The sequence below is a fragment of the Schistocerca nitens genome, chromosome 2, assembly GCF_023898315.1.
Source record: "Schistocerca nitens isolate TAMUIC-IGC-003100 chromosome 2, iqSchNite1.1, whole genome shotgun sequence".
NCBI classification, from domain to species: Eukaryota; Metazoa; Arthropoda; class Insecta; order Orthoptera; family Acrididae; genus Schistocerca; species Schistocerca nitens.
In genome coordinates this window covers 1,065,954,557-1,065,967,973 of record NC_064615.1, presented here as the reverse complement: position 1 = coordinate 1,065,967,973, position 13,417 = coordinate 1,065,954,557, and the positions used below count along the sequence as shown (strand labels likewise).

The 13,417-nt window shown below is 43.2% G+C and overlaps 1 protein-coding gene across 1 annotated transcript in view; it reads left to right on the top strand.

Annotated features, from left to right (window-relative positions):
* The first annotated feature begins 419 nt into the window (after positions 1–419).
* LOC126237446 (platelet-activating factor acetylhydrolase-like) overlaps positions 420–13,417 on the top strand; it is a 92,916-nt gene continuing 79,918 nt past the window's right edge. The window contains exon 1 of the mRNA XM_049947573.1: positions 420–657. Coding sequence (XP_049803530.1) covers positions 525–657 — 133 coding nt within the window. The 5' untranslated portion in view covers positions 420–524. The remainder of the gene's footprint in view (positions 658–13,417) is intronic.

Here is a 13,417-nt window from a genome sequence, read left to right as displayed (position 1 = left end):
GTAGCAGATTTATTTATTTATAAACAAACCTATTGTATTTACAGTCGCAGGCTTTCAAAAACCATTTATAATGGATCAAATCAGATTGTTGGTTGATGTTTGGACGAGTCCGCTAAAACGACAGATGGCACAAATTTAAGGACTCCACCGTTCTGCAGAATCTACTGCCCGGTGTAGAAGCGGTATTGCACCTACACGCCCTTTCAATGTTGTAATATCCTGCCACAGCCTCATTCAGTAACACGCTCCCACCCTCACGCTCACGAACCAACTGACACGCGCGCCGCCACTGTGGCAGCGGAGAAATTGGGCGCACAGAAGCGCGTCTGCGCCTGCGCGTACGAGGTCATTGCGCGAGGTGGGGCGGTGGATGGGAGAAAGAGAGGGGGCGCCCAGCCAGTAATTATTCAGCACGGCACTGTAGAAGAGGTGGGGTCGACGGTCGGTGCCGCGAGAGGGGCTGCAGTCAAGATGCCCGTGACTAGTCGAGCCCTGTCAGTGGGCTGTTGGAAATGACGTAAAAAATGTCCAGCGGTAAACGATCTCGACCTTGTGCCTCGTTTCCAAGATCTGTCTACAGTATTACGGCAGCCTCAGTGTTGAACATGTTTCTCAACCTCCTCAGGAGATCGTGCCGGCGTCTACCGAAGGCAGAAGGTAAGCACAAACTGAATTTTTACTGTTCTTCGCGCCAAGTGTTTCGTTTCACGTTTCTCATTGAGTTACTACGTGCGTCTCCATATCTGCTAAAGCAGCAAAGCGGCTTTTTACGTACGCAAGCGTATAGGTCGTAGTCTGTAACAGTGGAAAATGCTTTGACAGCGCTGACTCCTGCGCGTCCGTTTTTCGTGTGTGTCATCTTTGGGCTTAATACTGCTGCAGGACCTGTACAGTGTCGCCGTAGTATACAGTTCGTGGGCGCGTAGCGTCCCACGGATCCCACTGTTAGTGCTGTACTAATCGGTAATTTATAGTTGGGGATCGGCTTACTTATATGAAATGATACAATGCAGTAGTGTGTGAAACGTATTGACAACGTAATTATTCAAGATGCGTGCTCTTTTTGCGCTATCTTCAAGGTGCGCAAAATATCAACACTTATACCCTGCAAATAACTGTGAAGTGAATGGCAGAGGAAACACAGCATTGCACAATGTATAAGGATTTCCTCACGTTCCATTAAAGGTTGAGAACGGGAAGAATGATCGTTTAAAAATGTCTGTGAACTCTGTAATTAGTATACCCCTGACTTCGCTACGACCACGGGAGCGATACTTGGAGGGTTGTAATATATTACTAGGTTCATCACTTGACGCAGGTTTCTGAAATTTTGTAGTCAGATTTCCAAGGGTAATTTGCGCATATCTTCAGATTTTTCAGTATCTCCGTGACTCATATCCAGAGATAGTACAAATCTGTGACAATTCGTGCTGCCCTTCTTACACATTCAGAATCTCCAGATTGTCCTACGCGGTACGAGTGCCACACACCGGAGCGATTCTAGGTTGGTTCGCAAGAGTTGTTTTGTAAGCAATCTCCTTTACAGACTGATTAAATTTTCCCCAAAAATGGTGCAGAGTACCTTCGATGGAATGTCTTCATCGAGCACTTTACGACAATGTGTAGGATAAAATAAAAAGTTACGGTATTTATTGTTATGAAGTTGAGTAAATAAATTCATGACATTAGTCGTACGGTACATTTACGTTAATTCATTTGAAGCTGCGTCCGAAGTTGAAGGCGTACATGTTCTTAGCCCTACTAAGTCACAGCAAGTCTGGAATAATGCAGCCTAGCCTCTACATTCCTTCTATATGTAGGTTGTCCATTGTTTCCGTTGCCTGAATTACACCATGAATACTTCAAAGCATGGCCGTGACGAGTCTGCATACCTGTTAGCGAGTTTACAAGCCAGGTACAGCTCCCAGCTGCAAATTGTAGTTAGCAGTTTCTCTTACTCCTCGTTGAATTTGACCATTAATCATTTCAGACGAATGTTTGCATAATTACTTTTGAATACATCGTAAGAGCAGACAGTGATCAATGTTATTACTAATAGTTACTATTAAAATCAGTCTTGATCACAAATTTATTTATTCTGGTAACCGGTTTCGAACACGCCTGTGGTCATCTTCAGACCAAAATGCTGTATGAGCAGGAGCCTCCTTCTGGTGGTAAATCAGTGGTCGAAACCGGTTACCAGAATAAATAAATTTGTGATCAAGACGGGATTTTAATACACTACTGGCCATTAAAATTGCTACACCATGAAGATGACGCTACAGACGCGAAATTTAACCGACAGGAAGAAGATGCTGTGATATGCAAATGATTAGCTTTTCAGAGCATTCACACAAGGTTGGCGCCGGTGGCGACACCTACAACGTGCTGACATGAGGAAAGTTTCCAACCGATTTCTCATACACAAACAGCAGTTGACCGGCGTTGCCTGGTGAAACGTTGTTGTGATGCCTCGTGTAAGGAGGAGAAATGCGTACCATCACGTTTCCGACTTTGATAAAGGTCGGATTGTAGCCTATCGCGATTGCGGTTTATCGTATCGCGACATTGCTGCTCGCGTTGGTCGAGATCCAATGACTGTTAGCAGAATATGGAATCAGTGGGTTCAGGAGGGTAATACGGAACGCCGTGCTGGATCCCAACCGCCTCGTATCACTAGCAGTCGAGATGACAGGCATCTTATCCGCATGACTGGAATGGATCGTGCAGCCACGTCTCGATCCCTGAGTCAACAGATGGAGACGTTTACAAGACAACAACCATCTGCACGAACAGTTCGACGGCGTTTGCAGCAGCATGGATTATCAGCTCGGAGACCATGGCTGCGGTTACCCTTGCGCTGCATCACAGACAGGAGCGCCTGCGATGGTGTACTCAATGACGAACCTGGGTGCACGAATGGCAAAACGTCATTTTTTTCGGATAAGTCCAGGTTCTGTTTACAGCATCATGATGATCACATCCGTGTTTGGCAACATCGCGGTGAATGCACACTGGAAGCGTGTATTCGTCATCGCCATACTGGCGTATCACCCGGCGTGATGGTATGGGGTGCCATTGGTTACACGTCTCGGTCACCTCCTGTTCGCATTGACGGCACTTTCAACAGTGGACGTTACATTTCAGATGTGTTACGACTCGTAGCTCTACCCTTCAAAATGGCTCTGAGCACTATGAGACTTAACAGCGGAGGTCATCAGTCCCCTAGAACTTAGAACTACTTAAACCTAACTAACCTAGGGACATCACACACATCCATGCCCGAGGCTGGATTCGAACCTGCGACCGTAGCGGTCGCGCGGTTCCAGACTGAAGCACCTAGAACCGCTCGGCCACTCCGGCCGGCGGCTCTACCCTTCATTCGATCCCTGCGAAACCCTACATTTCAGCAGGATAATGCACGACCGCATGTTACGGGTCCTGTACAGGCCTTTCTGGATACAGAAAATGTTCGACTGCTGACCTGGCCAACACATTCTCCAGATCTCTCACCAATTGAAAACGTCTGGTCGATGGTGGCCGAGCAACTGGCTCGTCACAATACGCCAGTCACTACTCTTGATGAACTATGGTATCGTGTTGAGGCTGCATGGGCAGCTGTACCTGTACACGCCATCCAAGCTCTGTTTGACTCGATGCCCAGGCGTATCAAGGCCGTTATTACGGCCAGAGGTGGTTGTTCTGGGTACTGATTTCTCTGGATCTATGCACCCAAATTGCGTGAAAATGTAATCACATGTCAGTTCTAGTATAATATATTTGTCCAAAGAATACCCGTTTATCATCTGCATTTCTTCTTGGTGTAGTGATTTTAATGACCGGTAGTGTAGTAACTATTAGAATGGTTGCATGGTTAATTCAAGAAGACTATGACGGTTTCATGCCCTCCTTATTGTCTCTCTGAACTAATACTCCGTTTCTGATTACATCCATGTTGACGAAATGCTCATTCCTTCCTTCTTTCCTTCCGTAGGTCTTGCACGTCTTGCATTTTGTGTTTTTTTGGTTCCATGAACTATGTCTTAAACGTGCCCGTGTAAGGAGAAATTGCTAACGTGAATGTCTGCAAAAGAATGGGAATAAATACAGAATATCTCCGAATGTTGTCACATCGACCTCCTTAGTGAGACATCTCACGGTTACATTTTCTGAAAAAGGTGTACCGTGTATGTAAACAGATGCTGTTGCTGCCGAAGCATTTACACTTGTGGTATTTGCAGTCTATGCGAAACTGACTTCGTCCGAGTTCTGATGACGCTGGGCTATATTTGTTTATCTGTGCGTCGATGACAATTTAACAGCGTCTACCCGTGAATGAAACTTTACATTACCGTTATTGTACCACGTCCTTGTTGGGCAGTCCTCCCGGATTCTATGTCTGTGCATCTTCATTGCTTGGTCTGACAAATAATGCTATGGCGCAAAGAACAGGTTCAAATGGCTCTGAGCACTATGCGACAACTTCTGAGGTTATCAGTGGCCTAGAACTTAGAACTAATTAAACCTAACTAACCTAAGGACATCATACACATCCATGCCCGAGGCAGGATTCGAACCTGCGACCGTAGCGGTCGCTCGGTTCCAGACTGTAGCGCCAGAACCGCACGGCCAATCCAGCCGGCCAAAGAACAGGGATTTCGAGTTTTACATCCGATCAACATCGAGATCAGAAGAGGAGAAGCACTAGGTTGAAGAGAGAAATCGCTCTTGACCCTGCTGTAGGAACCAATCCTGTATTTGAAACTTCCTGGCAGGTTAAAACTGTGTGCCGGACGGAGACTCGAACTCGGGACCTTTGCCTTTCGCGGGCAAGTGCTCTACCAACTGAGCTACCCAAGCATGACTCACGCCCCGTCCTCACAGCTTTACTTCTGCCAGTATCTCGTCTCTAGTTCTGGAAGGTTCGCAGGAGAGCTTCTGTAAATATTGGAAGGTAGGAGACGAGATACTGGCAGAAGTAAAGCTGTGAGGACGGGGCGTGACTCGTGCTTGGGTAACTCAGTTGTTAGAGCACTTGCCCGCGAAAGGCAAAGGTCCCGAATTCGAGTTTCGGTCCGGCACACAGTATTGATCTGCCAGGAAGCTTCATATCTGCGAACACTCCGCTGCACAGTGAAAATCTCATTCTGGATGAATCCTGTATTTCCCTAAAGTGATTTACGAACAGTACCAAAATGTTCACATAAGTATTGAGGAGGCATTGAATAGAATTGGGGAGAAGAGGAGTTTGTGGCACAACTTGACAAGAAGAAGAGATCGGTTTCTTAGGACATGTTCTGAGGCATCAAGGGATCACAAATTTAGCATTGGAGGGCAGCGTGGAGGGTGAAAATCGTAGAGGGAGACCAAGAGATGAATACACTAAGCAGATTCAGAAGGATGTAGGTTCCAGTAAGTACTGACACGTTCCACAACTGACAAGTTCCACGCCTGACACGTTCCACACCGTACACGTTCCACATCATTACGAAGTGTCGTATTCATGATCTATGGAACAAGTATTAATCTAATCTAATCTAATCTAATCTACTGGGAGATGAAGAAGCTTGCACAGGATAGGATAGCATGGAGAGCTGCATCAAACCAGTCTCAGGACTGAAGACCACAACAACAACAACAACTAAAATGAGAATTTAAATATGAATCTAATGCCATAACTATTACGCTCTCTCTCTCTCTTTGACGGCTCAGAGGAAGTAAAGCAAAATGACAAAGATCTAAATTCTTTAGGCATACGGGCCAACATTCAAACGAGGAAAATGTCTTTAAATGAGAATATGCTAGGTTAGACTTGACTCTGACAATTACGAATATCAAAAGTACGGGTATCGTTCTAAAAGTAAATAACGTTTGGATCTGACGAGCAGCTCAGTTCATCCCCCTAACCTCCCCTCTCCCCCCCCCCCCCCTACCCTTCAGCTTCGTGTCGTAGATGTGACGTCGAACAGCGTGTAGGAACGGCTGTTTGAGTTTATATGTGCGATTTTAAAATGTGTGACAAAATTAACGATCCCACCAAGTGTGTGATTCGTAGTTTAATAGGCTTCTGAATGCAGAAAAAAGCTCGACTTTCGAGAGGTGAACACAATAAACAACGAATGGGAACTGTATGGATTTTTTCTCGATCAGTAAGACAAAGATGGAGAGCAGTTTTTGAACCACATTGTTACTGGTGACGTGTTCTGGGTTTCGTACAAAAGTCCAGAGACAGGCAGTCAGTGAAATGGCATGATAACGACCTCAGTAAAACCAAAAAGCAAAACAAATTCTGGGCACCATGAAGGTTACAGCCAAACTGTTTTGGAATCGAAAGGGCGCCCTGTTCGTCGACTTTATGTCTAGAGGAGGGATAGCGACCTACTGTCACACCCATCACCGACTACGACGCGCCGTTCAAAACCAATGACGTGGATTGTTGTCATCACTATAACGCTCACTCGCATTCTCTCTGTTGACCATGGGGTTCCTGTGACAGTTTTAAGTGGGAAGCTTTTGTACATGTGCCAATGTGCCTTATTGCCGGAGTTGACCCCGAGTGATTCCATCTTTTACACAAATTTAAGGATTTTTTTTTTGGCCAGAAAGCACTATAGAATTGACAATGAACGGAAAGAGGTCGTTAGTGACTGGTTCAACAACTTGGCGGCAACTGAGTTTGCAGAAGGCATAGGAAAGCCTGTGGAGCGCGACGATAAATGTTTAAATTTGAGCAGCGATTATGTAGAAAAATAGCTAAGATATCAAAATATGTTGTAAATTAAGTTTCTTTTAATTATCTTGAATAAAAATTTCTTTGTTTTTAGAATGGCCCTCGTACAAATTGCTGTAAACAGTCACATTTATAATTTAATACTTTCCACTACTCATTTCAGAGCACCATACATCCACCAAGAGGTGGGTTTTATATCGATGAGGCTTGCATGTGTTGTATGTACAACTTTTTGAATAACCTGTAGCTTTGTGTTTCGTTGGTCACAGGCTCTCTTATGAAGTTCCACAAGGCTCAGTGTTAGGTCCACTGCCGTTTCTCATGTGTGTAAACGACATTCGTCTAATTTACAACAAGCAGAAGTAGTTATTTTTGCGGATCAATCTAAACATATAATCAGCAGCAGAAGAAATGGTGTGTAAACTTCTTAAAAGGTATTAGTCATTGTTTTCTGCTAATGGTCCCACTCTCAATTTCGAAACATAGTCAGTTCTGCACCTGTAGATATGCAGTATCAATGACAAATGTAACACATGGTGAGAAATAATAATCTTTCGGTGTCTGTATTCATGAGAATTTAAACTGGGTGAAACATTATAAAACTCCTAAAATAACTTCCTTCTACCACATTTGTACTTCGGTTTATTGCAAATCTTGAGGAGACGTCAATCAGTGAACTAACATATTTTGCATATTTTCATTCAATTACGTCATTGGGATAATGCTCTGGGTTAACTCATCATTAAGAAAGAAAGTTTTCACTGCTTAAAAACCTGCTATAAGAATAACATGTTGTGTCACCCACGATCATCATGTAGACGACTGTTCAAAGAAGTAGGAATTTTGCCCCTGCTTCACTCTGTATTTATTGCCTCATAAAGAACCTATTACAGCTGAAAAGGAACAAAATGTACAAAATTTTAATACCAGAAGAATAAATGACATTCATTATTCCACTTTAAGGTTCCTTTAGCACAAAAAGGGGCGCACACTGCTGCCACTAAAATGTTTGGTCACTTACCTAAACGCGTAATGAGATGTGTTACATAATAACAATGACTTGTTGCAGCCGTATGTGACACCATTCGATGAAAGTGACTTTTAGAGGTTTGAAGCAACGCTCATTGTACTGGAGTTCTCTTTTTATGTCTCCGCTACAGCACTACGGAAGCTGTCTCCCTGTTTCTCTAGAATGCTAGGCGTTTATTTGTAAGGCATTTGGTGCTACTCTCGATGCGTTATACTGACTGAAAAAGATAGCTTTAATTTGCTTTGTCATTAATAAACAAGACAGTATTTGTTAGCAGTTACTTTTTTTACAGTTTCAAGTAGTGCAGCCCACTTCCATACAGCTAAAGCAAGAAGCCATCACCTGAAATGTCGCTGGTTCTGTCCCTGATACGATCGTTGATGTGGATTCTGAGTTATTTTTCTCTCTTCTAAATGTGAAGTTCTGATTGTGAGTTGTCTTCCGGTGATGGCTAAAGTAATGTCAACCTTGTCAGCATAGACATCCGGTGGTGTATCGATGCACTGGGATAAAGATAGGAAAATCCGTTATAACATGAAGCAAAAAGGTGAAAAGATCATTAGCACGTTATTCATTACTGGAGGAGGATGAAATAATGAAAATTGCAATAGTTACTTATTTTTTGCTGCTTAGCACAACGCATTTGGAGAATTTATTTTCATTTTCAAGTGCATTTTCGCATTTGTTTACATGAATATGGTTGGCGGTGTTTGCATGTGTGCCTTTCTACCTCTCTTGCGTCTTTTCGCAATTAGAAGGTATTATGCCTCCTCCATTATACAGTATATCACACAAATGCAAATCATCACTATAATGATTTGGGTGTGTGTGATATTCTGTATAATGGAGGAGGCACAATACCAGAAACTTCTAAAAGATGCAAGAGAGACAGTAAAGCACACATGCAAACATCAGCAAATGTATTCATGTAAACAAACGCACAAGTGTACTAGAAAAATGAGAATAAATTCACAAAACACATTGTGCTAAACAGCAAAAGATAAGTAACTGGTGCAGTTTTCATTATTTAAATCATGAATGACACAACTGCAGGCCTTCCCAAAACATCTAATGTGATGAACGAAATTAAGGGTGAAATAAGTCGATAAAACGCAAACAAATTACACCCATTTTCGTGTTTTGTATTATAAATCATCGGAATGAAATAAGACTCGAAATGGATACACAGTTACATTTTCCGATAAGTCACATCACTATTGCTAATGAATGCCGTAGACTTATAGGTGGCAACGTGCAATACAGACCGCAACTCCTTGTTATTATCTTTTCGCGTTACTGAAAGTTAGGCTACGCTGTTCGTTTGGAAACAGTGATAAGTTGCACATGTTAAAAAGCACGATAACGACCGAGTAAGATAGCGTTGGCTAAGAACATTCCTATATACCTTTTTACCTGTGCCTCAGCTGTGAAACGTTCTGATGTATTTATTTATTTTTGACCTAGTGGGTCCGTATGAAGTCTCAAGGACATTGTCGTAATTGTTTAACGGTGTCTGTTCTGCAACGTTATTAAAACTTCTGATTGTGCAGACACAAAATTCTACATGGGAAACTGCGATTCTATGGCATCGCTCTTACATGGACGGAGTCTGACTTTCATAACAGAACCAAGGAATTCACATTGACAGACTGCGTCAGTGGAATCAAACTAATCCCGGAAATATTTTATTCGTGGCTGTAATTTGCAGCAACTGAAATATTATTTTTTTCAAGATAAATTTCAGTCACCAGTTTCAAATAAATTTTGTTATGCTTTACCGGTTCCGACAAATTAATTTTTCATCTTTAGAAGCATACAAAACTAGGGATATTATAAATCCTTAGAACTTGGCAGTATATTTATTTGAAGTGTAAAAAGTGTATTACAGAAGCTTGCTTAGTTTAGCAGACAGCACTTGCTCAACAAAGAGGGCGAGAATTCATGTAACAGCAAACAGTTTAATTCTTAATCGAACAAGGACAAACAGAAACCTTCCACTGATACCAGATATAGGTGTTAGTAGGCACACGTTGCATGACACATTGTGTGAATTTCCGAAGAATCCATCTGGAAGTTAGAACGGAGTCAACAGATACATGAAGTAACCAAGAAGCCCAATTTGGCATGTTTTGCACTTGTTGATTTAAGAATCTGGGCGCTAATGTGTTTTACAGTCTTTCGTTCATTATTTTCTTGCGGAAATATCGTCTGGGGTAAAGCACTTAAAGCAATTAAAGGAGGTATTAGTTCAGTAAAAGCAAGGATTTCATGTTTTGCACTTAGAAAGTTCTCTCATTTCGTTGACTTAAGATTCGGGGCGCTAATGTATTTTACATTCTTTCGTTCATTATTTTCTTGCGGAATTATCGTCTGAGGTAAAACACTTAAAGCAAATAAAGCAGGTATTAGTTCAGGAAAAGCAAGCAGTAAGAACACTGCGTAAAGTAGATAAGCAAACATCTCGTACAGGCCTCTTCAAAGACCTTGGACATTTTTCGCTCATTTCCAAGCACACTTACTCTTTAATAGTATTTATCGCCAGTAACAAACATCTGCTTTACTTACCTGCGTTTTACAAAATCATAGTACAGAAAAGAAATTATCATGCAGACTTTGCCTTATTGTCTGGTGTTCAGAGTAGGATCTTATATTCTTACGCTAGGATCTTCAGAAGTTTCGAGCTGACACAGGGTAATAAATTGGTTACCAGTGTGATTATGTAGATATTAAGCCATCAATTCAAGATGAACAGCTGCTGTTTGCTGTAACTGAGGAAGCAGCAAATTTTCTCAAAGTAGCAGTTTATTCTGCGTTGAATTTAGCACGAGTAAGCACAAATAGTTTCCAGCAGTTTGCTGATAGTTATTTATCAATGTTGCTTCTAACAGATTATTGTATTTGCTAAGTGTTATATCTGCCAGCTGGCTTGCCGCAATGGAAACATCAGTTCCCGTCAGATCACCGAAGTTAAGCGCTGCCGGGCTGGGCTAACACGTGGATGTGTAACCATCCGATCTGCCGAGCCCTGTTGGTAGGCGGGGTGCACTCAGCCCTTGGGAGCCAAACTGAGGAGCTACTTGATTGACAAGTAGCGGCTCCGGTCTCGTAAACTGACATAAGACCGGAAGAGCGGTCTGCTGACCACATGCACCTCCATATCCGCATCTAGTGACGCCCGTGAGCTGAGGATGACACGGCGGCTGGTCGGTTCCGTTAGGCTTCCGTGGCACGTTCTGGCGGACTTTAGTTTTTTAAGTGTTTTATCTGAACTCTTCTACATTTTAATAGAATTTCTAAGTAGGTATAGAACTGCCGCGACTGTCAGTTTTGTATTCAGTTGTTAATTTGCTACTTTCACATTTCCGCAAAATTACTGCTTTGCGTTTTGAGTCAATAAACTTGTGTATGAATATACCGAACGTTCCAAGAATTACAAATAACGCTGCCGCCAAACCAGTAACATACTATTTGGTGACAAGGATTCAATGAATCGCCAAGACAGTTTAGAATGGCAACTGCAGAATTCAGGGAGCAGCGCAACGTCACGGGATCAAAAGTCAAGTACACCAGCGTTTCCCGCGTTCGAAAGAACAAAGGAACAATGGAACACGCTCGGTACTTGTGAATCGCCTAGATCAGTATTCTGCAGACTGATCACGAAGTCTCATTACCCCCTATTGTGTGTCTACATATTCATAGATGGTCGCATTGTATATGTGGGATCTTGGAAGAAGCCAACTTTGAAGTAGTGTGACTTGTCTTTGTTAGACTGAAGCACCATAGAAACTGGTGTAGGCATATAAACAGACAGACAGTACGGCACTGCGTTCGGCAACGCCTATATAAGACAACTGTCTGGTGCAGTTGTTAGATCGGTTACTGTTACTACAATGGCAGGTTATCAAGATTTAAGTGAGTTTGAATGTGGTGTTATAGCCGGCGCTCGAGCGATGGGACACAGCATCTCCGAGGTAGCGATAACGTGGGGATTTTCCCGTACGACCGTTTCACGAGTTTACCGTGAATATCAGTAACCAGGTAAAACATCAAATCTCCTACATCACTACGGCCGGAAAAAGATCCTACAAGAACGGGACCAACGACGCCTGAATAGAATCGTTCAACGTGATAGAAGTGCAACCCTTCCACAAATTGTTGCAGATTTCAATGCTGGGTCATCAACAAGTGTCAGTGTGCGCACCATTCAACGAAACATCATCGATATGGGCTTTCGGAGCCGAAGGCCCACTGGTTTACCCTTGATGACTGCACGACGCAAACCTTACGCCTCGCCCAGACCCGTCAACACCGACATTAGACAGTTGATGACTGGAAACATGTTGTCTCGTTTCAAATAGAATCGAGCGGATGGACGTTTACAGAGTATGGCGACAACCTCATGAATCCATGGACCCTGCATGTCAGCAGGGGACTGTTCAAGCTGGTGGAGGCTCTGTAATGGTGTGGGGCGTGTGCAGCTGGAGTGACGTGGATCCCCTGATATGTCTAGATACGACTCTGATAGGTGACACATACGTAAGCATCCTGTCTGATAACCTGCCTCCATTCATGTTCATTGTACATTCCGACTGACTTGGGCAATTCCCGCAGGCCAATGCGACACCCCACACGTCCAGAATTGCTACATAGTGGTCCTAGGAATACTCTTCTGAGTTTAAACACTTCCTCTGGCCATCAGACTCTCCAGACATGAACATTATTGAGCATATCTGGGATGTGTCGCAACGCGCTGTTCAGAAGAGATCTCCATCCTTCGTACTCTTACGGGTTTGTGGACAGCCCTGCACGATTAATGGTGTCATTTCCCTCCAGCACAGCTTCAGACATTAGTCGAGTCCATGCCACGTCGTATTGCGGCACTTCTGAGTGCTCACAGGGGCCATGCACGATATTAGGCAGGTGTACCAGTTTCTTTGGCTCTCCAGTGAATTTATTCTAGAGTATCTGTGTGTATACTATCGTTTTCATAACAGAATATGATTCCCCTCTCAGTTCGATGTGACATTCTCCTCAACATCGCTGGCGTGATGGCAGTAAATGCGCGTCGAAGAAAACCCTTAAGTTCGTCAACTGTCTCGTAACGTGTGGCTGAAACCTTCTGTTTAACGAAGCCCCAAAATGCATTGTCGCAAGATGACAGTTCAGTATCTCGGGATGACCATTCCAAATGTGCAGCCAATCGATAGAACGATGTCCAATCCGTTTATCGCGAAATATCACATTGGGATAGCCTCTAACGGCAATAGCGTAATGGGCTGGTCCTCCATTTTGCTGGAACTGTGCACGACCAATTTGTCCCCGATCTTCCAGATGTAGAATAAACAAATGACGTAACATGGTGAGATACGGACTCTCGATTCACAGCAGCGTTAAAGAAATGTGGACCTACCCAGTGGGTTCCCGACATTGCAGCCGAGGTAATGTGTGACATGTGATGAGTTGTGTTCAGATTCTTCATAAAAAGGTTGTTTTTCTTTGTAAATAAATGTTTCTTGCTTTTGGACTACGAATATTCCACCCTTGACCGAGAAAAACTCTTTCCTCCTTCAAGAAAGAGTTGTTAAAACATCAACCATTCGCCCGCAGGCCTTATGACGTACCTGCACGACATTATCACTCAGTTCATTTGCAAACGA